General features: G+C 38.3%; 1 protein-coding gene across 2 annotated transcripts in view; it reads right to left on the bottom strand.

Moving 5' to 3' along the window:
• Lsamp (limbic system associated membrane protein) overlaps positions 1 to 27154 on the bottom strand; it is a 596100-nt gene that overhangs the window by 26178 nt on the left and 542768 nt on the right. For both annotated transcript variants that reach the window (XM_047564164.1, XM_047564165.1), the window contains exons 4-6: positions 16352 to 16486; positions 6167 to 6287; positions 5549 to 5697 (exon numbers count right to left, since the gene is read on the bottom strand). In XM_047564164.1, the coding sequence (XP_047420120.1) occupies positions 5549 to 5697; positions 6167 to 6287; positions 16352 to 16486 (405 nt within the window). The remainder of the gene's footprint in view (positions 1 to 5548; positions 5698 to 6166; positions 6288 to 16351; positions 16487 to 27154) is intronic.

Raw genomic sequence — 27154 nt, 5'->3', positions numbered from 1 at the left:
ACCAAACCATAATGAGGAAAGCATATGTACATATTCAAATTTGATCTGCATGCCATCATATACCATAAACCAAGAAAGACTTGATTTTACCTGGTCTTTGGACATTGATACATCTGGACACTGAGCCAACCCAGTGACCTCTCTCTAGCTGAAAGTTGTAGCTTTAATGTGAAAGTTCCCTAAGTGCATTAAGATGGAGCAGGTCAATAATCGCCCAGTGAACAATTGTGTCTTAGTTACATGAGTGTCAAATAGAAAAATGGTTTAAACCTTCACTGGTTATTTGGTATTAAGTTTCCAGCTTTGAAAATAAATAGCTAAACTGCTTTTAGCATTTATGTAGCTGTTGGAGACCACTGTCCCATATTATACTCTTTCTACTGTATTTTATTTTTATTATTACTATTATTATTCAGACTGTTTAAATGACTCAGCTTCATATTTTCTCATCACACTGTTCACAGCTGGGTAAATGCACTCTGCCCTCATTTCCACAAGACCATTTATACTGCTAAGCCATCTCACCCACTTGCCTTTCATCGCCTTTCAACTGCTTTCCAGCTTGTTATCATCCTCTTAGCTCCACCCTGTTATCATCATTTCAGGCTTATCACACCCCATTAGTTAGTCTCATTCTCTTAATTCCATCCTTTTGACTTATCTTTCCTTAGATGCTCCCCCATTCCTGTTTTTTATCCTTAATCTTCCACCATGAGTCTGCTGCTGTTTTAGAGTTTAGACCAGGGTTTCTGGGTTTCTATAAGAGTATAAAGTGAAGTAAATACCAATTTAACATGAAAATTTTTCAACTTTTGATTTTCAAAAGCAAGGGAGGGCATGAAGCTCCGTGGAATGTGAGGTTGTGAACACCTGAAGAGATGTCAGGAGCAGAACTCCTTTAGGAAGTCCCTGAACTCTAAGCTTTGGGTTTTTACCATACAAATGGCAACAGGAGTGTAGGGTAGCGCGTGACTGTCTGATTCTGTGGGACACCATAAGAAACAACTAGAGGGTCATTAACACTTTACAAAGAAACACTTGAATTAAAGGCAATAAATGACAAAAAAAAAAAAAATCTAGAGTTGAAGGGAAGGTTGGGTGTTTATATCAAGGTAATTTACTAGCTCAAACAAGATTTTCTTTTCTTTTCCAATGGGTATTACAGAGGTACAGCGGTCTTTCTGGAAGTTAACCTATTTGATGCCTATGCTTGAAATGAAAAGTAGTTCAACTAAGTGCCCACTCTTTCCTTTGGTATTCACAGAGAACCCTTTTAGGGAGTTTGCAGCTAGTCTTTCAAACACCATGGGGTTGGTGTTCAAATAGCAGCTCAGATTGTTATATTACGAGACATCTAAAAGAATCTGGTTAAGAGGCCTGCCAAGTCCTAACTAGCATCATGGAGTGGTGTATGTTTATCCCCAAGCCTCTGGAATAATAACTAAGAATGGTTTCTAAAGAAGAGGGGGAAGCTCTCATTCTAAAGACTTGCTATAGTGCTGGATTGTTTAAGGTAGCATTTAAAATCTAGTCAATTATGGGTTTACAAGTTAATGATATTTTAAAATTAAAAAGAAAATGAAAAAATACCTCCTACACACTGTTGGCAAGGTCCAGTAGAAACTAAATAGTATGTTGCTTTGTATTTTTACTCTTTCGTATTTATCAGTAGGTCTATCCTGCAACATGTAGGAATAATCTTCCACTCAAGCAACTAACTTGGAATATTAGTTGAGGTTCTTAACAAGTCAAAAATAAAATGAGTCTAATAATCTAGGTGACCTGCAGATGAGAGTTAATGGGAATGGAAGTGGGAGGCGGCAGAAGCAGTGCTCTTGGATCTGAAGGGACCACTGTAGTATGAAGCCAGTTAGAAAGGTCTCATTAGGGGAAAGAAGAAATTAGATGTCTCCTCACCTCCAAACTGCAAGCTGTATCTCCTAACATGTTTACCTACATATAAAAACAGATATTGGTCTAGAAATTGGACTCTGGAAACAGATTACCCAAATTTAAATCCCAAGTTCAGCCTTGCTTAGTTGCATTAATGACATAACCTGTTTGTGTAATGGAGAAACATGAGTACGTGGGAATGTTGCCATGATTAAATGAGGTCATGCATGCAAAGCCTCTAGTACAGCATATATTGTAGGGTGCACTGTAAGCACTCACTTGGTAAGACATGATGACCTTTTAGTCATCATCTTTATTCTTTCTCCCTATCCCTAACTAAACATAAGCACTGAAATAAAATAAATCTATCAACTTCGTGGGTTACAACTTGATCATCAGTGTGGAACCATGAAATTTGTTATGTTGCATACACAGGTAAGAGAACTTCTTTTGTCATCACCAACAGTCCTAGTCTTTGTCTACGTTATACGCATTCCCCTGTCTGACAAAGACTAAGCCGAATCCTTTCCCACACACATTGCACCATTGGATTAATGCATTTGAAAAAACTCTTTAAGGTAACAGTCTGGGAATGAAGAAACAGATATAAAAGGCATTACTTGGTAATATAGACCGAAGTAGTCTTTGACAGAGCACTAGAATGTTTGAAGAACAAATGAGAAAGAAATGCTTCCATTAGCTGAGGGTGAAATTACTATGACTGCACTGTGCTCTTACATTCTCATTCAATTATTCTGACCCCTTTGGAGATCGGTATTTGATTAGAGTGGAGTGCTATACATATGTGTTGCTGAGGACAAGTGATCACAAATTGACACTGTGCAAAAAGTCAGCATGTCGCTGGGGCCGACAGGGCTGAAAATGTGCTGACTGCCAACAAGGATGAAGGATCGTGAACTCTTCAGGCGCTGGCTGAGTCCTTCCCTGCTGCTGCCTCTGGCTGTCAGGAACTCGCCCCATCTGCTTCATACTTCCTTGGTCAGCAGAGCTCCCCGCTGCCCGCATAGTGCTTCGGTCAGGGGCCCAGCTGAAGACAGCTCTTCCTGCCCCTGCTCAAGGAACAGACCCAGCACGAACCCCCTTGCTCACTGTCTTCCTTTCATGGACCCCATTTACTCTGACTCCACAGGCAATGGGCAACCTGCACACATGTTTACTCTGATGTTTCCTTTCTTTCCTTTCCTTCCCTTGTGCTCTCCCTTCCTCTGCTTCCCTCTCTCTCTCTCTCTCTCTCTCTCTCCCTTTTTTTTTGGTCCTCTGTGAACTGTGCTCCCACAGAACCTCGTCTTCAAAGGCACCAGCTATGCAGCACCCTGTAACAATATGCTTTCCACAACTGATTGATGGTGGTGGAACTGGGCAGGGAGTGCCATTCTTGTTATAAGAAAATCAGCCGCTTCCCCCTTTGTGATCCAAGCCCTAATTGTGGTCAGATGATTCTCTAATTTTCTGTGATCCTCCTAGCTCCTTTTCACCTCAAAGCCTAATGACCTTTCATATTGTATTCTTCAGCAAGTATAACACCTCTCAACTCTCCCATAAGATGGGAAATCAATTCTGAACCAAATGCTGATGCACGAGCTGTCTATGCATGCTGCTAAATGCAGAACTGGTACCCGTGTGGGCTGTGGTGTAGAGGGCAGCGAGGGCCTGTGGGGCGTGGAACATCATTAACCAGGGCACCATGCACTTCTCAAAGGTGTAATTGAGGGTGATTTCTTCCAAATCACCAAGGACATTATGATTATGATCCACTTGCCTTATCCCCCGCGTCCAAATTATAAACGGAGGTTATGTAAGTTTCCATTCTTAATTTTACTTGGTTAAGTCCTTTAAATGTACTTTTGTGTTAGGGCAATGACCCCTACTAATATTTCCATTATCTTTGACCTCACCCATGCTCTTTCTCTACCCTCCCCAACTATTCCATCCTTCTACCTCTCTTCCTCTCTCTTTCTCTCTCTCAATATAAAGACAATGTTTTGGTATTTGAAATATACCATTAGCATACTTTGTATTCTTAGTGACATAAAGAAAAAATTTTAATGAGAATGTATAATTACTCACTTTCTGAAGTCCATTTTCTCATTTTCAATCCCTATAAAATATTTTGTTAAGTATAACTTGGTCACCTTAGAGTTGTCAGCATCTTGAATTTATAGTTGAGGCTGGGTTTTGCCCCTACTTTTGAAATCCCTAATATCAGGAATGAATGGGTAACTATATTTCTTTATACTTATCTTCCCAAGTGTCTTGTGGATATTGATGCTCCAGTTGAAGCAAAGAACATTGATGCTTGGTCTTTGGAGACAAGTAAACAGGGATATGAATTTTAAACTTCTTACTGATGCAACATTTGTATAGTTATATCCTATCAAACTGTCATAGACTGACGTCAATTGGAGTTATGAATGAGAAAGTGAAGGCTGAATTTTGGATAGTTTGTGGTTGTTGTTTTCCATAAGTGGAGCTGAATCTGGAGCAGTTTTAAAATGGCTTTAGCACTGCATTTCAAGAGAACTCTCAAATTGATTTTCTTCTAAGATTTTTTTTTTTTGTGTGTGTGTGAAGGCTCATCTAAACTGAATAAAATGAAGACATCTCTTCTTACAGTATTTCTAGTTTTTCCAATTGTACCTGTGCAGAAAAAATTTTTTTGTAGTGCTTTATTATTCCAAAATATCCAAAATAATAATGGTACATTCTTTGGACTTTTCCATTTGGTCCAAATGAACTTTGTGTCTCAGCATGTGCTAACTTTTTTGTTTGCTTTTCTTATTCTGATAAACTTGTCCCTAATCCTGATATAGTCATTTCCCCATGATCCCACCCATCATCATCCTGTTTCTCAGGGGGCATTTGCTTCTATACTCATAGCTTCCTGACCAACATGACAGGGAGTTACAGTTCTGACTACAGCAGGTGGCTAAAGAGCAAGACTCCAAGGCAGAGCCTCCTACTAACATTGGTAACTTTGAAATTACTGATCTCTCCTTAGTCTGCTCTCAGGATCTTTTCTGATCTTCAGAAATGTTTCCTTGCCTACATTCCCATCTCTGTTACAAAAAACATCAGAAAAGTAATGTCTTTTGCTGTCATATTGAATCCTTTCTGTGAGCATTTCTTCCTCCTTTACATTTTATTTTGTTTTAATCATTAATACCACCCTTCCTCTTGAGTTGTTGAAAATACATTTCCTTTTTTCCAACTTGTCCCATGTCCCAGTTCCTCGTCCATTCTCATTGAATATTTCTTCTTCAATCACTCCCATCACTGATGTTTTGTAACAGCTATCAATTTCCAGGCTCTTACATCACTTCTGTTTATTGAAGAGGCTACCAACAAATAAATATATGTTCTCTGAATATCCTAGCAGTTTAGTCAATCAGGAAGAAAGAAAACTAAGCAAACCAAAACAGCACACTTACCAAAAGTAAGGGAATACAGAGAGAAATTCTTCCATTTGAAAATCTTGTGCCCAGGGACTGAGAAAACTATGCTTTTGCTTTGGTGAGTATATTCTTATTTTTATAAATGTTCATCTTTAGTAACAAAGGGGTTGATCTTCAGCTTTCCATGAGAAAACTCTACCTATTTAAATATGTTGAGCTGGACCCTGCTCTGGCATACTTACTGAAAAGGACTAGGCTGGCATTGGTGACCCCCAGCTTGTTGGCAGCCACGCAGGTATAGTTGCCATAATGCTCCTCAGTGACGTTGGTCACAGTCAGGGAGGACTGGCCCTCCGTGCTCTTGATTTCAAGGCCATTGGCACTGTTTATCCTAAGAGTTCAAAAACAGAGGAGTTAAAAGGAACATTGATGAAGGTTTTAACTTTCTTCCTCATCTTTACGTTGAAGGAAGAAGAGAAAAGAAACAGAGTTTCTCAAAGTTGCTCAATTCCTCATCTTAATTGTGCAACCCCTATCATCAAGATCAATATCCGTCAAGAGAAGACTCTGGAATGGGTGACTTTCCTTGGGCTCTCATTTCTGCTCTCCAAGAGAAAGGCATGCAGGTGGAAATGATCCTTTGAATCAGGTACTTAACTTTTTGTATTTTACCTGAGTGCTTTTGGGCTTCAGCTTAAGAGTTACAGGCCCCAAAACACTTGATAAAGAGATACTGAAAAGGAAGAGCCAAATGGAATAGGTCTGCATAATTACAACAAAGCTCAGCCTTGTTATTGGGCTTCTGGGGCCTCCAGCACCACTAGGTGGGGCACTGGGAGCATGATGGATTTGGTGCATACCTGGTGTCATCCCGGTACCATTCAAAGTCAGGCGCTGGCACCGCAGAGGCCTCACATTTGAGTGAAGCTTGTCGGCCTGTGGTGGCTTCGTTGCTCTTGGACTCTGTGATAGTGGGAGGATCTGTAGGAAGAACAGGCACATGTGATTACAGAAGAGCCAGAAGGGGCTCCAGGGAGGAATCAGGAAGGACAGCCTGATGGGAGGGAGGCAAGAAAGGGATCATCTGAAAACTCCACTGACATGAATCATGTCATCAGCTGAGTGGGACTGACCACTAGAGAACTAAACAAAAATAAGAAGTGATTAAAGAAAATAGACCTGGTTTGCCTAACTGAGGCACTCAGCAGGTTGTTAAGGAAATGGAACCTACTATCTCTTTCTCTCTCCTCTAATCTATTCTTAGCTATTCTAACCATAAATTATAATATTCATATTGTTTTTCTTTACATAAATCAAGACATGATACTGAAGGACATGGAATATTAAATGTATGATTTCACCATTTCTCTTTTTCTTCCATCATCATGGTTATTATCACTGTAGTTTGAGATGGCTTTGAGGAATCTGATGAAAATAATAGAAGCATAAAGTCTGTCCAATTCAAGGTTAGCCTGGTATTTTTGAAGCAATTCAGAAACTAACATACAAAAAAATGAGGATTATGTGATGTCTTCTTTTTTTCTAAATGTGTCCTTATTACTGTGATCCAGGTAAAATTTGCTTTTGTTTATAAGGTTTATCCTAATGCATAGAAGACTTCTTGGTGCTATCAGTTCTATACTTGCTGATTCTATGCTTGAGCTTGTCTGCCTATGACTGGGTCTGTGACAGGCTTGAAATGAACTCAGAAGTGCTGTGAGATTCTAGTTTGCCATGATTCTTTCAAACACTTCTATGAAGGTGGAGCAACTATTTATAGATCCACCTGAGGAAGACAGTGTGAGAGGGAAGAGATCATGGGCCTGGCGATGCTTTACGGGTTATGGATCTTCAAGGAGAAAAGTACTTTTCTGCCTAGAGGTCATTAGCCAGAAAAATGACATGTGGAAAAAGTAGACCCAAACAATCTGTTTAGATATTGTGGAAGAAAAACTTATTAAGGCAATCAGTAAAGTCAACTTTAGTGTACCAAATTCATTTAAATTACTCTGTAGCACCCTACCTTATTTCTGAACATTTTTCTTCATTTTTGAAAACTATTTCTGAAGTTTTCTGACTATAGAGGATTCTGATCATCTGAGTTAAAAAGGATTGCACATCAGGTTCATCTGTGATTTCCAACCCCAGGTCATCTCCCATCAGCTTGTAAGTCTTTAAATCACTGTCAGAGAGAGGTGTGAGAGCATGTTTGGGTCAATACTATCAGCCCAAATATAAAGTGGCATGCCAGAGTAGGGGTTGTGTTGTTTTGTTGCTTTTGTTGTTATTGTTGTGTTTCACTTTGGATTTAATCTGCTCATTTTTATACAGGCACAAAAAGGGAAGATGATGTAGAAAAAGAAACCTGGAAGGGAAATGAGGAGTCCTGGAAGGTATCTTGAGTTTGACTGTGTATATCTCCCTCTGCACACTTTATCTTCTGGACTTTGGTCCTACTACCTTTAAAATGAGGATCCACACTTTAATGATCTATAGCAACCTTCCCAGACACAAAAAATCTCAACTCTAGTTGAAACTGCTCATCCTTATAAATAGACTGTTGGTATCATTATCATATGTTTTCATAGCCTTAATTCATTTAACTTTTTTTTTTTTTTTTTGCGGTGCTGGGGATCGAACCCAGGGCTTTGTGTTTGCGAGGCAAGCACTCTACCGACTGAGCTATCTCCCCAGCCCTTCATTTAACTTTTAAATTACTAAATTTCCAAATTATAATCCACTTATCTATTCTATGGGTTATGAGTCAGTATTAGCAGTCAGGAACAGGAAATCTGAAATCTGAATTTTGACTCTGCCCTTAGCCAGAATTGGGTCTGGGTAACCCCGTGCACTGGTTTGAGCCTCTTTTCCCTTGTTATCTTTTTTTTAGTTTTATTTTTTCACAGTGCTTTGAATTGAGCCTAGGGCCTTGTGCATCCTAGGCAAGCTCTCTACCACTGAGCCACACTCTGAGCCCTTCCCTTATGTTTTAAAAGAGGAAGCTAGCTTAAAAGAATCACAACGGTTGCATGTAAAAGTCATCCTGTGATTGGTTATAGAGATCATTAGAACACAGAGGCTCAAAGGATAATGCAAGAATTGCAGGTGGTTGCACTAGTGGGGGAAAGAGGGACAGAGTACAATCTGAGCAGTCATGAGCTCAAATTGAAATTTTTTTTTTTTCAGATTGAAATTTGATAGTTCAAATCGAGGCTCTTTCTCTCATGTTCTTCCTCGTTTTTCAGAAAGTTTAGCACTTTTCTCAGAGTCACACTGTTTCAATACCTTCATCAATAAATTGTTGGGACCAGTGGCAGGGAGGCCCATTTGGAAGCTGCTGAAGAAATGCAGAGATATTTGGCACTAGATTTGGGAAGATGCTAAAAGGAGGGGAAAGATTGGAGATATATGAAACCTCAGAATTGATCCAACTAGCAATGGATTAGATGTGAAGGATTAGGCAAAGCAGAAGCATCAGAAAGATAACACTGAGGTTCTGGCTTGGGCATCAGGTGGTACTGTCCACTGAGATATGGTACATAAAGGGAGATATGAATGAACAGCACTAGAACACTTAATAAATAAATATCAATTTCCCATCCTCACTTCTCACTATATGAGCTGCCTGTGATGTCAAAATTTGTAGCACAGTGACCCATTCATGTTGACCAGAGAGAGAGTTTATTTGTCGTTCTACAGGTTTGTTCAATTTTACAATTTCATAATGGGTATTAAACAGTGCTTGCAGGTTTCTATAGTTATGTGGTTATAACTGATAAGTTTGTAACGGTGACTATGGCTTCACTAAACCAGCCCTGAACCTGGGCAAGACTACCCTTCCTACCATTGCCACTTCTAACACACTCAGAGCTGAGGTATCTTAACTTAATATTGCCATGTTAGATGCCTCCAAGTCCCTCTACAATGGGACCAGGAATGCACGTTCCAGAGGTACAGTTTTGTGGAGAGTGCTTCCCTGTTCTGGGTTCCAGAGTAGTAGGTACACTGGGACCCAGGAAGGGAGATGATTTTTCAAATCAAAACATTTGAATAGAATAAGTTGGGCCTGTTTGGCTCATCTTTTCTCCTTTGTTCTTTTACAGTCAAGCTCTGGTAGGAGTAGAGGTTTTTCTTTTGTTTCTCTAAGCTGGAAGTCTTTCCTGGGCTCTCTCCTTCCTGCACTCGTGTGGGTGGGCTTCCCCAGCCCAGGGCAGCCATGACTGGGGAGCTAAGTCAAACCCACTAAGCTACTACCTCTAAAGACCTTGGTCACTAACCTTGGAGGCATTTGTGCCTCATATTCCTCCTTTCCTTATTTCCCAATTTGTTGTGAACCTGAATGGGTAAGTGGCATTCATTAGCCCATCAGAGGCCCCAGCATGTTGCAGCTGGCAAAAAACTAGGGTTGAGTATTTTCAAGTGCATTAATCTTGAGAAAGGATGATGCTGGTCAATTATCAAAGCCAACCACTTGCTTCTGTCTTTCAAAACCTAGGAAGCTTCTTGTGCCAAAGTAAATTCATGAATACCGATAGGCATGTAAAGAGCTCATTGTCCTAATATTTCTCAAATGACACCATGGTGCAGGTCTGCTCTTTCATGGCTTATTGGAATGAACATTTCAAAATTCATTTGTAATGAATTCTGTATAGATGAGGCTAAGAAAGATTATTACAAATCATATTGCAGCATGCCTAGTGTAGTTAAAATAATAGATGTCCTTGTTCCAAATATGGTTATAATAAAAATGAGGCTTCATAAAAATGCTGCACAGAGATCCATTGTTATTCTTTACGTGACTTTGGAATGGCTTACAATTGTCAGAGGACTCTTCCAGTTTTTATTACTTCAAAATTCCAGGTTCTGAAAATATTAATAAGGGCTTTCTTATTCTTACATCACCAGTAACAAGATTCTTTCAATTAGAATGAATATGATAACAATAACAGTGACCTAAGAAATAAAATGTCATTCATTTAATCTTCTTAACATTGGAATAATTGTATAAAAGAACAAAATTTGAATAAAGGATATAATTTATAGGCATTCACAGGCATGAATAGCACTGTACTAGGTTTTAGAAATCTTCTTTATTCAAATAATAGCCAAGGAGTTAAGTCTTATTAACCTCATTTTATGAATGAGAAGACAAGCTTACAGAGGGTTAAAATTTGTCCAATTCATATGGTCAGTGTTTGAAGCAGTATGAAATTTGGATCTGTCTGTCATGCTCTGGAACCCATGCTCTGAACCTTTCTGCTCTGGTAAGTCCATTTGAATGAGTCCTTTTAAACAGCAATGGATTCCTAATAAGGAAAAAAATACCATTTAAGAGAGCACACACTGATAGCTTGAAAAGCAAGTGTTCCATATTTCTCCTATTCATAGGAAACAACAAAAAAGTCATAACATGCATTAATATAGTAGATATAATGCCACATTAGGATTTAGAAGATGCAGGCTTAATTCCCACCTGTGCTACTTAGGTGGTTATCATAGACGTGTTCTCTTGCAGCCCTTCACCTATGAATGCATATCACGGTACCTACCTACCTACCTACCTATATCAAATACAGCTTTTAAGGTAAATAGCAAATGAAACCATACACAGGAAAGAACTTTCAATATCTAAAATGACTTCATTTCTTCAACTACTGTTACTAATATATTGTCATGAAACGTGAGAGGGTTTTGGAGTTAGACCTGGGTTAGAGTTCCAGGTCTGCCTCTCATAAGTTTTTTGATTTTGACAGAGAATGCTTACATTTTCTGAGCTTTGTTTTTGTCCTTTCTACATGGAAATATTGATTATCTTCCAAGGTTAGTGTGCAGTGGTGTAAGAACGCAGAGGAAGCAGAGGGTGTGGGCAATAATAAAGGCACTGTCTGCAGAAAATTTAGAAACAATAAGACTAACAGTAATACGGATTCAATTACTTTTTTTTTAATTACTCACCATGTACCAGCAGTACTAAACTTATTAAACAAGTCTGTAACAAAGTCGCTATTCCTCCTCTCTGAGAAAGACCAGGCCCATTACACCTCTCCACTTGGTTGGCTTTTGTCAGTGTGATGATTATAGTGAATGTATGTGAAATATCAGGATTGTCTTGGTCCTCTGAAAGTACTCAGAAAATCATGGTTCTTGTCCACAAGTCAAAATTGCGGTGGAAATTTATTATACACTGGATTTTTTTTTTTTTGAATATTTCCTCTGAAGATCTCATAGTAGATTCACAAACTCTAGGATGTGTCTTTTCTGATACCTTCCCAAATGCAAGAATAAATTAAAGGTCAGCATGGGGACTGAATAGGTGTAGTTATGACTAATAGAGAAGGTTACTATTTCACATTGTCTTGTTCCATAGTGAGCCAATATTTTCCTAAAGTTTCCTCATTAGGTGATTTTGGAATTGAAACCCTGAAGAGTTCAGTTAAAATATATATCTACTATCTGGAGACAACTGGTTTCTCCAAGTCCAACTGTGTATTCGGCAGTAACCTCTGCTTCCTCTAAATAGCTGGCTTTCAAATGCGAGCTTGAACTGTAGAAATGCCTGCATCCCATGTCTACCACCATCTGTGCCTGTTGGCTTGGTTAGCTCTGGACAGCAGAATGAGGCAGAGTTGTGTGAAAAGGGAGATAAGAAGAGGAAAAAGAAGTTATGAGGAGTGACAGTGTGGACCTACTTGGAGAGTTACGAAAAGGCAGAAGACGGGAGAAAGATTAGCAGACCATTGGGGAAGGGGATAGACTTGAGAGCTGGAAGCAGCTTTTGGAAGAATTCCTACAGAAATAGGGAAAAGGTCCAAATAAAATTAATAGCCTGTATTTATTGAGCATTTACTATGTGCTAGATATTATATGAGGGATAGTGGGCACTGGAGTGAGACAGACTTATAAATACAAATTTTTTTTTTTTTTTTTTTGGTACTGAGGATTAAACTCAGGGGCTCTCAACCACAAAGCCATATCCCCAGGCCTATTTTGTATTTTATTTAGAGACAGGGTCTCACTAAGTTGCTTAGCGCCTTGCTGTTGCTGAGGTTGGTTTTGAACTCACAATCCTCCTGTCTCCTCTGGAGCCACTGGGATTACAGGTGTGTGCCACTGCACCTGGCATAAGTACAAATTTTTAATGGACTCTGGGAATTGAAATTGAGGGAGTATACCTAGAATCTGCAATGAAAGGACAGACTGTCCCTAGGCAGGTAACTAGAAAAAATTAGAAGTCATGCTCTGGGTAAGGTACAGGAAGACAGAAGTCCTATTTCATTAATTTTACTAAGCTTATTTAATTGAAGAGATTTTGAGCCAATAATTTAGCTTTCCATAAATTCCAAGACCTCCTACCACTTAGAAAATAGATTTTGCCTGTAAAATGGCTATGTGCAATGCTGTAGAACTACCACAGAGAAGGGTTATCACAGAGAAGTAAAAAGAAGAAACAGTAGGATCCAGCTTGTGAGCTCGACAGGCGAAACTGTTATGTCTCTCTGGTTTACTGCGCTGGCCTCTCAGTGCCCTGGAACAAACATCTGTTGGCAACGGAGTAAATGAATCAATGAAGTGGTGGCGGGAGAAAGTTACCAGTGTGGGATTTTGAGTGGTATTTGGGTCTGTTCTTTACAATAATCTCTTTGGCCAGTAGTTATCTTAGCCATCCTGATCCCCTCACTGAATTCCTAAGCCTGTGTTTTGAAAAGGAAAAGGAATCAGTTTAAATAATGGAGCACTGTCATAGTAGGAAGCTTAACTGAAGCCACAGAAGAGACAATGGATATCTCTTCATATGCAAGGGTTTTGCTAGGCAGACCTGCTTCCATAATTTAATCCTGGGGACTTCCTCTACTTAACACAATAATGTTTAGACGAGTTGTTTGAAGAGGACAACTGGTGTGATGACTTGTTCCAATATAATGTAGATGTGGTTCATGAAAGTTTTGGTAAAACGGTCATTCCAAAGGAAATTGATTAGATTATTCTTCCTGAATTATAACCAGTATCATTTATGAAGTCTGGAGAGATGTTAAGAGTATAGGGTGTATTAAGGGGTTTTGCTACATCATTGGTAAAAGCTACTGAGCAATTTTTATAAAATCAGGCATGTGCTAGGTCCTGCTGGCTAGGGCATATTGGATGTTTGATTAGACTCATGACAGCTTTCCATATAATTTGTTATGAGTTGCCTTTTTAGAATCTTTAGGTTCTGTCTTTATTCTTCTGTGGTTCACTCATCACTAGCAAAAGCTCACATTTTCATAAAAGTCTTTTCTTGAAAATTATCAGTATTTTCTTCTGTCCTAAATTACACTTTGGGGACAGTGAAGAAGGAGCAATGTCAGTCTAATTGCTCCAATAATAATAGGGCCCAGACAGCTAGCTTTGATCTTGGGAACCATCTGCAATCCAGACCACTTTGATGTTTCATACAATGGAAGTATAAATATTTTCTATTTACTCTGTGATTGGACTTTCAGAAATCTAATTAAGTTGAAGGTCAATTAAGAGAAAATGAAATCTTCATTCCAAAAGTCAGGAAAGAGGTGGAAGATGATGGCATGGTTATGTGTACATAAAAGAAGCTAACTAACCTAATTATAAACTTATATAAACACCCAGAGAAATTGCCTTTCATGTGAAAAAAGGACCTAAAGCATTTTATAACATTGAGATCATTAATGTGTCTTTGAAACACACCCAGTACTAGAAAAGAATAGTAATACTGGCATTTCAAAAGTCTATTACTAAAAAATTTGGAGACAGCTAGGAATAAAAGCACTTCACAGTTCATCAAATGCAGCCCCTTGCTCTTGCAAATGAGGACCATAAACGTGCATAGCACAGCCATATCTACTGGATTCTTCTATCTATGCTGTGAAGATTTCACTGACTATTTTAGAAAGCTCAAAGGCTGGAGCAAGGTCTTGGGTAATTGAACACCCCAAGAGTAGGCTGGGTGTTATGTTTTGGATCTGGAATGTCCCCTAAAAAGATTGTGTTTTGAATATATGACCCCCAACATAGCAACAGAGGTAGGAATTTTAGGTAAAAATTAGGGCGGTGACCTGATCAGTAGATTAATTCATTTGCTGGATTAATCAATTTGCTGGATTAATCCATTGATAGCTAAATAGACTAATGGATGATAATTGTAGGTGTGGTTAGAGAAAGTAGGTCACTGGAGTAGATTACTGGAGGTGTGGCCTTGGATTATCTGTCCCTGACCCCTTCCTCTTTCTCTCCTATGTGGCTGTCATGAGCTAAGTAGCTTTCCTCCACCATGCCCTTCTGTCATGTTGTTCTGCCTCACTTGAGGCCCAGAGCAATGGAATCAGCTGATGATGGATATCTGAAATCATGAGCCCAAAATAAATTTTTTTCATCCAGAGTTGTTCTTATCAACATTTTGGTCACAGTGACAGAAGGTTGACTAACATACTGGGTCATCTCATGCAAGACTCATCAGCTCTCTAGCCTCATTTCTTAATTTCTTTGTGTGTGTATATGTGTGTGTGTGTGTGTGTGTGTGTGTGTGTGTGGTGAGTCACCTTTAATTTTATTGTTTTTTTCCACAACTGTTTCCTAATTTCTAAAGTAAGACTAATAATTTTTATCTCATAGGTTTATTAAGAGGATTAAATAAAAAGTAAATCCCTTAATTTTATGCTGTACATAGTGGGTATGAAGAATTGAAAATTCCTCCTTCTCTCTTCTTCTTGAGAGCATGAATTTTTTAATTAAATGAGACTCTTTCCTTATTCTTACATTTGATTTCCATGTTGCTTAAATAGTCTATTTCATCTCCTTAGGCTTCAGTTTCTCAAATTTTAAAGAGTCATCAAGTAGGCCTATATTGTCAGGTTTTTGGGGAAGAATGTATAGACTTTATACAGACTCTGGCACATAGGTGACTGTTGGGAGGACATGAGATGACAGAATATAACATCATGGTCTACAGTATACTTTATTTAAAAAAAATTTGTTTTTTAGTTGTTGATGGACCTTTATTTATTTTTATGTAGTGCTGACAATCAAACCCAGTGCCTCATACATGCTAGGCAAGCCCTCTGTCACTGAGCTACAACCCCAGTCCTAAAGTATACTTTCAAAGATGTGTTTAGATATTTGTGCCTGTGTGTATGTGTGAATATGTGTGTTATGTGTGAATATGTGTGTATATGCATGTATGTAGAGTATATGTGTGGTGGTACATATATATGTGAAATTCCTAGAAGGGAAGAACTGTCAGGATACTGTTGCTAGCCCCAATTGTGTGATGTAGAAATGTAAATTTGAATGATACACAAAGACACTCCTAACTGAATAAAGTAAACAAATTCTCTTTATTCCTTGGCTGGTGACACATATCTTATAGATCCTCTCTCTCTCCCTCCCCCTTTTGAACTACATCTAAGGATCCTTTCATCTGAGAAGTTCAAAGTATGCTCACTTACCTATGCATCTTAGTGAAATCTTCCTTTCTAATGCCTGTACTTTGGGACAAATAGATAACTGAAATTAACTTATCAGGCATCCCTGATAGCCATCAGGAGCACATGGCATCTGACTACAGTGGTTTGAATTTGTTTCCAGGGCCAATTAGTTAAATAGCAGAGGATAAAATATAATCTTGGTGTATTCCCTTTTGACAAACAATGCATTAATATAGAAATTCCAGCTAAAGCAGATATGAATGGTTGCTTTTTCCAAAGTAATATGACCTCGGTGTCCACAAAGACCAGAATAGTGAGTGCCAGAAATGCTAGTGTTGTCTGATCATGTTTTCTTAATTCTGCAGCCTGAGTAAAAGACAAAGGCTATTGTTAAATGTATTATAGGTTATATTTAGAATTGGTAGAGTTGATTTATCAAATTCAATGGTCAAGCCCTGCCCTTGGCTGTATCCGATGTATAAATGTGCATCCCTGACCAAAAGAGCATCTGCTTGGACTGTGATGCTCTTTTGCTAATGGAATCTTTAGAGCTTGCTGGAGGTGGAGGCATGAGCATGTAGCACCTGCTGCTGCTGCCACCATACTCACAGTTCACAGTGACCTTGACTTGTTTGACATCCGCTGAGGAGACCTCATTGGCGGCTTTGCACTCATATTTGCCTGACTGCTCCCTGGTGATGCCAAGGATCTCCAGATATTCTTCTTCTCCTTCAAATTCTCTTCCTGAAAAACAGAAGTTTGCAAGATTTTTTTTTTAAAGTCTACGTTACAGCAGGCTGCCTTATTTTTCTTCTTAAAAAGCAATAAACTGACATGACTTTTTAATACTTCAACAGTGAGCTTTGTCTGCGGGCAGATTCCACACACTCAGATCCTAAGACAAAAGTCTTGCAAAAGTGATTAAATGGGAACTGTTGTCCTGAAATGCTGATAGAGGAGTGGAAAGATGGAACCTGGAAGAGAAGGAAGCCAAGCAAGAGTGTGATGTCAAGCTGAGTCCCCCCAAAAGCAACTTTGGATCACTCTTTCAGGAAGCTCTGGGGATAGCTCATGTTCCATTTAAAGTCGTCCTGGTCATAAGGCACAAAGTTGGAGTGTTTATATATTTATATGCATTAGTCATTATTTAAGGGTTTGATAAAAAGTAGGGATTGTGGGGAGGTCCACACAAGTTGTCAAGCACTCTGAGTTGTGTGGGTGAAGCACTGACATCATTAGTTACACTTTTACCTCAAAGTAGCTATTAGAAAGAGAAGTAACTTCCTTCTGCAAAATCATTCTGCCACCTTATGTGGAATTCTTTTCACAAGAATCAAGTGTTAAACCCAGTCTTGCTGCTAAGGGTTCCTTGTTTTGTATCAAGCTATATCATCATTGAGACTTTCAGGCCATGAGTTAGATTCACGAGAATGTGCTGCTGATGGTGCATTTTGTGATAGATTGTGGCACCTAGGGCTGGGGACATAGCAGCTCTGGAAAGATCTACAAATTTGACTATGTCCATTTTAGTAAAGAAATTTCAAGATAAAAAAGTTTGTTTAAATTCCCCTCAGGTGAACCATAACTGATTAAATAACCTTCTGGAATAGATTGAGAGAAAGAAGGATAAGGAAGTGAGTGAAAGGGGAGAGAATGAAAAAAGGGGAACGAGAAGGTGAGAAAAAAGAGATTGGACAGCAGGAAGAGCTGAGCCAGAGCTTGGCTAAGAAGGCCTATGGACTTCAGTTGAATTTAAACCTCTTCACCCCCAAATTTCAAGACTCCACAGCCAATTGGGTAAGGATAGAGCTGCTAGAGGGTATTAAACAATACAGTCCACCACCATCATGGAATCTTGCTCCTGCTCATCCTACATTAAATGGTACCAATTAATAGCTCTGCTGAAATGCCACAAGCTGTTTTCCTTTTCTGGAAATTCCCTGATGGCCAAATCAACATAACAGCCAGCCAGCATGGACACAAATTCACTGTCTAAATATGTCAGCTAAGCCTGTTAACTAGGCTTCCAACAGAACATAGGACCTCTTTGATAACATTCTATAACTCAACTGTCAGGAATACTCTAAGCTTTAAGTCTCTGTCAATGTCAGTATCACTAGTTTGGAGGAAACTTGGCAATCCCAGCAACAAACAGGCGATAGTAATATAAAATTATTTCATTCTGAAATTCTGCACATTATCTAGCCCATTCTTCTATTGAAAATGTTTTAGAATTGATCTGTGGTATACAGCTGAATGTTATTTATAAAAGATTAAGCTATTTTTCCTGTCTGTGTTCTTTTCTTCTTCTTTCCCCTCTTTCAAGCAAGTAGTCAGATCTGATTTTGTTACAGGAGTGAAAAGCAGTAGGAAAGAAAACAGAAATCTCAGAAAGAGTAATAACCCACTTTATTGGTGTAACTGGGCAGCATTTGGACTTGGAGGGAAAAAAAATATCTTGTGCTTTGACATACATTTTTGGATACATCATGTATTTGTTTGATTCCACAGATTTTCTAGCTGAACATCAGTACCCTGAAAACTAAAGGCAATGTTGACAATTAGTTTTTATTTAACAGGCTGAAATAGGTGTGAGTTAATTAGAAACCTGGAGTACAGAGGTGGAATAGACAGTAAAATAGCACTTTTGATTTTGAGAGTGGTACTAGATTATAATGAGAAGATGTAAAGATGATTCCATATCTGTAAATCTTATTTGAAGGTGTATAGTAATTTTGGTTTGGCAACCTTAATAAATTGAGTTAAGAAACATAGCAGAACTCGTCAGATCCAACACTTCACACGGCTTAAGAGAATGGAGCAAGATAACCCAAGGTGGTCAGCATTTCTGGGAGAGATGCTGTCATAAAAACCCTTTCCCTTTAAATGATTCTAATAGAGCACCACTTTGTTGGGGAGAACGGGTGTGTGGAGAACTCTGCTCTTAGGGACAGAAGTTCATTAGCCATGTCCTGACGATGTGACTGCTGCATGGAGTCACTGTTTCAGAAACCAGTGGAGGCGCCCACAAACACAGGTCTTATGATGTGCGGTCCTTTTCCTTTTACAATGGTAGTTCTTGTTTTAAGGCATGGAATAGATCACATTAATTTTGAGACAGAAAATTCTAAAACGCACTCAGATTCTCCTTTTCCCCTTTTGCCCCGTATGCTTGTGTCATGGGTGTACCTGTTCTCCAGTTCTTTCAAGTCAGTTTGGCTGGGATCCAGCCATGATTTCCTGGACTCTCTGAACTTAAGATCCTCAGACCAGAAATGCATAACCTGTTGTTGAAGTTCTCTGAAGATTTTCCCCTCTGACTACAGCTCAGGTCCTTCCGATTCCTATTATTTCCTGACCTTGTATAAATATTTACTTGAAATGCAAATTTCAATATTTTGGCATTTTAAACATCTCAACCAGTTTCCACAAGCTTGCTCATGTAGCCGAATGTTATATTTATTCTGGGATCTAGTGTTTAGTTTAAATCTCTCTTCGCTTAATGTGCTTTGGTGTCTCCTGGCAATATTCAGCTACCGTGCTAAATAACTTCTCCTCCTCCTCAGTGTCTGTACCTTTCAAACTCTTGTGCATAATTAGCATATCCCTTCTTAGACACCATTTACTCAAGTTGTACATATTAGTTCTTTTAATATTTCTTTATAAGTCAGAAAGAAGAGCCTAGAGCTCATGACACGAGAAAAGTGTTCTCTTTGTGTTCCCCAATGTGAAGGAAAGTCAGCCAGGGTAACTCCAATTAAAGTCTGCAGGTGCTGCCTTCTGAGTACAATGCCTTCAGAGGAAGACATTTTGATGAAATCTGTAGTTCGCACTCAAAATGTTCATTTATTGAGAATCCACGGTCAACCAGGTGTTCCTAAGCAAGCATTCATTGGAATTAATTTCCTTGGTGTTTCTTTCTCTTTCCCTATCCTTTTCTCCTTCCTCTCTTTTCCTCATCCCTTCCCACTCTTTCCTCTTTCTTCTCTTCTCTTTCTTCTGTCCCACACAAAGTTACTTATTTATGTATAAGCTTCTGCTCTGAACTTTTAGGAAACATCATGCAGATTCATTAACCTACTAATATTTACTCACTAAACTGAACACTATTCTTGAAATTTTCCCAGGATATGAAAACTTGTCTTTTATTTGCATCAAAAAGATTTCTTAAAAAATCAATTACCCTAATAATAGTTATGATATCTGTCTTTCTTTCCCTTTATTTGAGATGTAAGAAATACCATTTAGGGAACTTGCTAAATTTGAGTATTTCAGTAAATGTAGAATTCTAAGGACATTAGGAAACAGATAAATTTTTTTTTTTTTTACTATTTTGAGATGAGACTTATAACTTCTCAGTACATCAATGTTTTTCTAAAGCAAAGATGTGTTTGGAATAGCACTGACATCCCCCTAACTCAATTTGAATATTTACATGTAAGTAAGTGGCTGTAAACACATTAGCTATCAACACAAACACATGTAGTTTAAAGAAAAGCAAGAACTGGAATTCATCCTGCAGGGTATGTGTATAGGTATGTGTGTGTTGTATGACTCTGGGTTTGGAGATGAGAGAAAAGAAAGTAAGCACAAGCAAGCTATGAACTTCTACCTATAACAATAAAAGAAAAGCAGGATCACAAAATCAGTGATGCCATTTGAAGTTTCCTAGGTGAATTTCAAATGCTGTAACAAGTGTCTGTTCTTGCAATATGTTTTATGTTTACTTTTCTTTCTTTTCTTCCTAAGGACATGCTCACCTATTTCTGGTTTTGTTCCCTTTCTTACTTTTCTGCATAGCATGGTCTATTCACAAATCCTAAGAAAAGGAAGAGAGAAAGAACAGAAAGACTCCAGAAAGCATGACTGTGATAGAGTTCTGTTTGTATCTCCAGCCATGTCTCCCTCCAGATCCTTTGAAGATTTTGTTTCTCAGCTGCATATTTCACCTGAGACAGCCTTTAGTATTTGACAATGTTGCTGTCCAAAGGTGGAAACCACTTCTCATCCCCACTTTTCATCATTGAAAGGGAGGAGTGAGGAGTGGTAAGTGATCCTGATGAAAAGAAGGTGGGGAGGGAGCAGTCACAGTTGCCAGAGCAACAATCATAGAAGAATATGGAAGAACAATGCATTGAAGGGAGTAAAGGAAAAAAAAAAACACAGAGGTGATGCAATGAGGATGATTTTAAGCCTGAGGAATGGAAATGAAAGGAGGAAGAGTTCCCTAAGAAAGAGGCATTTGACTATTAAGATATTTGAGATGCAAGGGGTAAGTCACTGAGATATAGTAATATTCCCTTTGTAAACAGTAAGATACAGCAGGTTGTGGATTTGGTATATTGGTCCATGCCTTCTGCAGTCTGCAAGGGTATAATTATAGTACCTAAAAACCAGTGACAAGCACAATGTCAGGCAAAATTCATAACTGGCTTTGGTTCAATGAATGTGCATGGGCAAAATGAAGAACACTCTGGCATTATTTTTTCCTGGCATCTTGAAAGATCCAATTCATTATGATTTGAAATTTTGCTTCACATACTTTTTTTTTTTCCTAGCTGACAGTTTGAGTTCAGCATCTGATCTGAGACTGCCACCTGCACATCATGTTTGTCCTGGGTCATGGTATTCTTTGCTAATCTAAACCTTTACTATATACTTGTTATCACTGATTATAAATTGTTCTGGTCTTCTAAATTCTATGCTTGAAGTTTAGATCCCCTTGTTTAGTTCTCTGAGGGAAATTGCACTAAGAATAGCTATGGTTATACTGTAAGACTTTACCACTGAAGGGACCTCATCTGGTTTTGCCCATCACTTACCACCAGAGTGCAGGACAATGTTAGAAACTACTGGAAGTTCCAGAAACGGTGTAGAATGAATGTTGAATGAGCTATCACTTAATAAACACTCTCCAGGAATTGTACTAATACACTGAGTAATAACACTCAAGATATATTATTTAATTCATGATGCTATGGGGTTTGCTTACAGATGTGGAACATAAGGAAACACATATCTGGAGTGGACAAGGAACTTTCCTGAGTTTATAATAATAGTCAGGGAGAGCTGAGGTTTAAACCAGGTCTGTGGATATTTGGAGCCCGTATTACTAACTAGGCATGCTTTCTTTTATCATTGAATTGCTGGGAAATGCTAGACTTTGCTGAATTCTTACTTCTTTGCATCTGTTCTATTACTTTCTTCAGAGTATACTGGGAGGCTGAGAATGGGGCCCTTGGGGAATTTCCAAAGCAATGAAACTCAGTTACAGATAAAGGAGGTATAAAGAGAGACTTCATCTTTTTTGTGGTTTGCCCACTTCATTGAACTTCCTTATTGAGAGAATCAAATAAAGCAATAAATGAGAAAAAATTGGTATTTAAAAATTTAGTCTGCACTCATTTTTTTAGGAGCTCCTCCATTAGCAATATAAACCCACTGTTGCACAAAAATGCTGACATTCTCAAGAATGAAAAAATATATTTAAAAAATGTAGTGTGTTGGTTGGGAGCTAGTGACCTCCTGGTGCAAATGCAGTTGGTACCACTTGGGAAATTAAGGAGAAGTGCTTAATTTGGAGTAAATTATTGACTGTCATTCTTGACATATTTGTTTCAGGTGTTCTGGGGATATTCTGTCAAGTACCTTCCATAGGTACTTGGAAATACAGGGTTGATAAGAAGTTCATGTTGAATCTAGATTTGAATGTGTTTCCTGCACACCAATGGTAATTCAAACCACCACAGTAGGGGTTTCCTAACATTCATCTGATATAGCACTGTCATGTGTTGGATATGATTTGAGCATGTCCCCCAAGGACTCATGTGTTGGAAATTTGGTTTCCAAAGTGGTGACATTAGGGAAGGTAATGTGGAACCTTTAAGAGGTCGAGCCTCGTGGGAAGTGATTGAGTCATTACGGGCACTGTCCTTAGAAGAAATTTATGTATTTATGTGGGATGCAGATTAATTCTCATATTAGTTCTGGATGGAAGGTTGTTATGAGAGAGCGAGCCTGGCCCCTACCGGCCCGTTTCTCTCTCTCCTTCTCTAGCCCTGTGACTCCTCCCTTTTTCACATGCGCCTACCATGATGCCATCTACCATGATCTGATGTAACCAGGGGACCCTTAGCAGAGTGACTGCAATACTGTTTGGACTTCCAGCCTCCACAACTATGAGCTAAAATAAACCTCTTTTCTTTATATATAAGCTAGCCTCAGGTATTTTTTGTAGCAGTGGAAAATGGACTAATATAATCACTATGTCATAAAGCAAGCACGCACTGTCCTATTTCACTTTTACTACCCAAAGGCATGGGGTAGAAGATGCAAAAGAGGTAAAACTTAAAAAGAGGAAAATAATATATACCAAAAATACTTAAAAAGAGTTTTGAGGGAATAAGACAGAAATAAGGATTCCTGCAGTTGTTGGTTGTTTTCCAGCCTGCTTCTTAATAGGGGAGGTAGGGAAAAATTTGAATTGCTGGACAGAGGCAGCAACAACCAAGATCTTTTGCCATTGTCATCAGAGCTGCGGGGGTAATACCTGACTTGTCATTAGTGTTTTTGCCATGGCTGAGGATTAAATATCAAGAGAGATGAGAGCAGCGGTTGCTGTTTTCGAGAGTCACATAAATCAATTGGCATTTTTGTAAGTGAGTGTGTTAAACTCAGCAGGGCAATTGCACTGTGGAAGGATTGCTAGGCAGGGTTTTGTGGCTGCCAGAGAGGCCTCTGAAATGTAATTAAAACAAAGCAGAAGATGATAACCCCATCTGGTCCTCCACTCTTTCTTTACCGGTCCTAATGTTGTCGTGACCTCATTTGGGCTCACCCCAAAATCCCAGTTCCACTTCTTCTGGTAGGCTGTGCTGAATGAGCTGTTTGATCCAATTTAGAGAACTGCTCTTGCTTAAAGTCAATACATAAGTAATGAAGAGAAACATAAGGGTAAGGGTTGGGAGCAGAGCAGGAAAAAAAAATGGTTTAAGCAGGAACTAAAGGGATGTTCTTAACATGTTTCTATTTAACATAAGGTGGGGGCCTTTGGTGGTTAATCAGGGTCGACACAACAGTAATAAGGGGTCTGGCAACTGGTTTCTTGATTTGAGTCCAAAATGCATGAGCTAGAAATTGCCTTCTTGATGTTCACTTTGGATCACAGGCCTCTGCTTACCAGTACCCCTCAGTTCAGGCCCAGGATTTCTAGACTTTCTGTGAAGCTGATGGATCACAGTGGGGTGGGGCCCAACTGCAGTGTCAGGAGCACACCTCCAGGCGGAGCAGGAGCCAACCAGAGAGCTCCCGCCTGCTCTTAAAAGCAGCTGCTCTCCCAGGCTGGGCCCACGCGCTCCTGAAAGGCTATGAGGCCAGTGGGCCAAAGCTTAATAGGAAAACAGCAGCGATTTGTCTCCACTGCTATTTATGTTTCAAGAGCTCGACAGGCTGTCAGTGCAAGTGAGGGTCGCTAAATTTACTGCCTTTCAGATTACTGCTACAGTCTCTGACTTGACAAGTCACTTCATTTAAAAGCGCTGCATGAGGATGTTTCCTCTACTTCTTTTTAAATAAAAACAAAGGGAGAAGAAAAGGCCACCACAGAGGTTTAAATGGTTGAAATGGAGGAAGTTCACAAGACTGTCTTAGTCTGATGAGTGGAGGGAAGGGGCTGCTTGCACCAACTCCTCACTAATTAAAGTGGTGTTGGGTGATATTTTAATGCCCCTGGATGGTATTTTAATGAGGTAGGGGCAAGAGGGATAAATTGAGATTTTTGTATCTGTTGAATTTGAATGTTTAAAGGACATTCAAATAGAGACTCCTTCTAAACAATGGCACACAAATGAGGTATAAAGCGACTTGCCCCCTCCCCATGCTTCATTTCTTTACCCATTAATTTATTTTTTCCAGGTCTTTAAAATCAGGAGTCGATAACTATAGGCAAAAAGAAAAATTAGCCATGGAGCAAGTGAAGGGGATGGAGATGGGATATCTCTGAATGTTGAATAAAGTATTAACTTTTAGGAGAAAAAGACCTGAATACATTAAAATGTATATGGAAGTTGATTGTGGTCTGCATAGTAAAGCACAGTTTCTTAGTATAATTATAAGTAGTCATTTGGCAAGTATCTACTGCAGCCATGTACCAGCCAGCAGTTCAGTCAGGAAGTGCAAGAAACAGGAAGGAGAAGAAAGATGTGGCTCCTCACTCTCAGGGAACTTACATTCTCATCAGGGATAAACATCATCAGACAGCTCTAGAAGACTTTGCCTTCAGTTCATGTGGAAATAAAGGAAACTGACTGAAGGTGTTGGGAACAATATTTGAATTTTGTCTGCTAGTTTTAAAGCTATTAATCATATTTTTCTCAGTCATTTTAAATGTTTATCTTATTTAAAACTTGATTTTTTTTCTTGACTCTGGCTGTATTTTGTTTTTTTAAATTCTTTTTATCTGCTTCTGGGTCAGTATGTTATTATTTTAATTATCATAGCTTTATAATACATTTTAATTACTGATATAAATAGTTATTTCTCAGAAACTTCCTGATTTGTTCCACATATTTATTTCCTATGAATTTTAGAATTCTTTTACAAAGCAAATATAAGTATTTGTTATTTTTGATTGTATTTATTTTGGATTCATAGATAAGTTAGAGGGATATATTTTTGCCATCTTGATCTTTCTCTCCAGGAATAATCAATCACATTCACATCTTATTTATCCACGAGTGATTTTTTTCCCCTGTGTAATTTTATGTTAGGTTTATTATGATGCTGTCTTTTCTTATTTCTAGTCAATATGGTCCATTTTATTATAATTTAACTGATATTAGTCATAGTTAGAAAAACCATACTTGTATGTTATTGTAACTAGCTACCTTTTGGATTGTGTTTTTCTCTTATTGAAGCTGAAATGATGTTGGAACATTGTTTTTAAAAAAAAATAATAACTTCATGTCATTCACCAAAACATATTCAGATGAATCAAAGGTTACAAAATTAAATATTAAGCCATAAAGTACTAAAAGTCAAAGCAATAGTATTTTAGCCAGTTTTAGCTTTGCTATAACTGAAATACATGAAAAGAACAATTTTGAGGAGGAAATGTTTGTTTGGAGTTCATGGTTTTCAGGATCTCAGTCCATAGATGATCAACTTGGATATGGTAGAAGTGTCCATTGGAGGAAAGTTACTCAGTTCACATCTAGTTCAGGAAGAGGGGTGGTTGTAGGGAAGATGCACCATTCCAGGGCACACTCCAAGTGACCCATCTCCTGCAGCCACATCCCATCTGACTATAGTTACCACCTAGTCGGTTCATTCAAAATAGGATGGACTGCTTACACTACAGTTCTTACAATACAATCATTTCACCTCTGAATATTCCTGCATTAACAGGAACTTTGGGGGACACCTCATATACAAATCATAAGAGTTTGATAATATTAAAGAAAAGAACACTTTTCTAAACGTTGTTTAGAAAATGAATAAATCATAAAAAAAGAGATTTATCATTGTGACTATATAAAAAGTAAAAATTTTTCCATAGCACAAAACTCTTGTCCACAAAATTAATATATAAATAACAAGACAAAAAATAGATATGGTATATATAGGACAAATGCCTTTAAAAGTTGAATTTTTAAAGCCAATAGGATGATCTGCCATTTTGGGAAATGGTTTGGCAATATCTACTAAATCTGTAATATACATATTATATAGCAATTTCATTACTGTGTGCAGTGATATTCACTGCAACACAGGAAGCACCCATATTATGATTAGAGCTAATAAATTGTACTTTCACACAGTGAAATATTATACAACAAAGAAAATGAATAAATGACAGTTATAAGTGGCAGCATGAAAACTGCACAAACATAATGTTGTGTGGAAGAAATAGAGCAGAATAAGTACAGTATGACCGCTACCAAATGAAAATTGTAGATAGTGAAACTAATCTTTATTTTCCAGAGAGGCGATGGAGTTGAAAAATCATAAAGCAAAGGAAGGAAAGAATTTTCTGAAAAAATTTAGTATTGTTATACATAGTACTTATTAGGTACTTCCTATGTGTCATGCTGTTTATATAAGTTAATTCACATAAGAAAATTTAATTCATATAATGTAATGTCATCTAGTCATAAAAATATGGAATGCTATGTATAGTCTGGAATACTATATACAGTATGTTCTTTGTGTTAGAAAAGTTATTCACACAATGATGCATCTATATCAATCTATATGTATAATATATATGATTTTTAATACATTTAGTTGTATACGTATGATGTCTCTACAATGTTATTAACAGTCTTACTTTGGGGTTATAGGATCAGTGAGTAGTTAGGGAATTACCTCTCATATTATGTTACCTTACCCTGCTTGAATTTTTGACACAGATCA

This window comes from Sciurus carolinensis, chromosome 9 (genome assembly GCF_902686445.1).
Source record: "Sciurus carolinensis chromosome 9, mSciCar1.2, whole genome shotgun sequence".
Lineage (NCBI taxonomy): Eukaryota > Metazoa > Chordata > Mammalia > Rodentia > Sciuridae > Sciurus > Sciurus carolinensis.
Note: the sequence above shows the minus strand (reverse complement) of the source record. Positions and strands in the feature narration are given on the sequence as shown.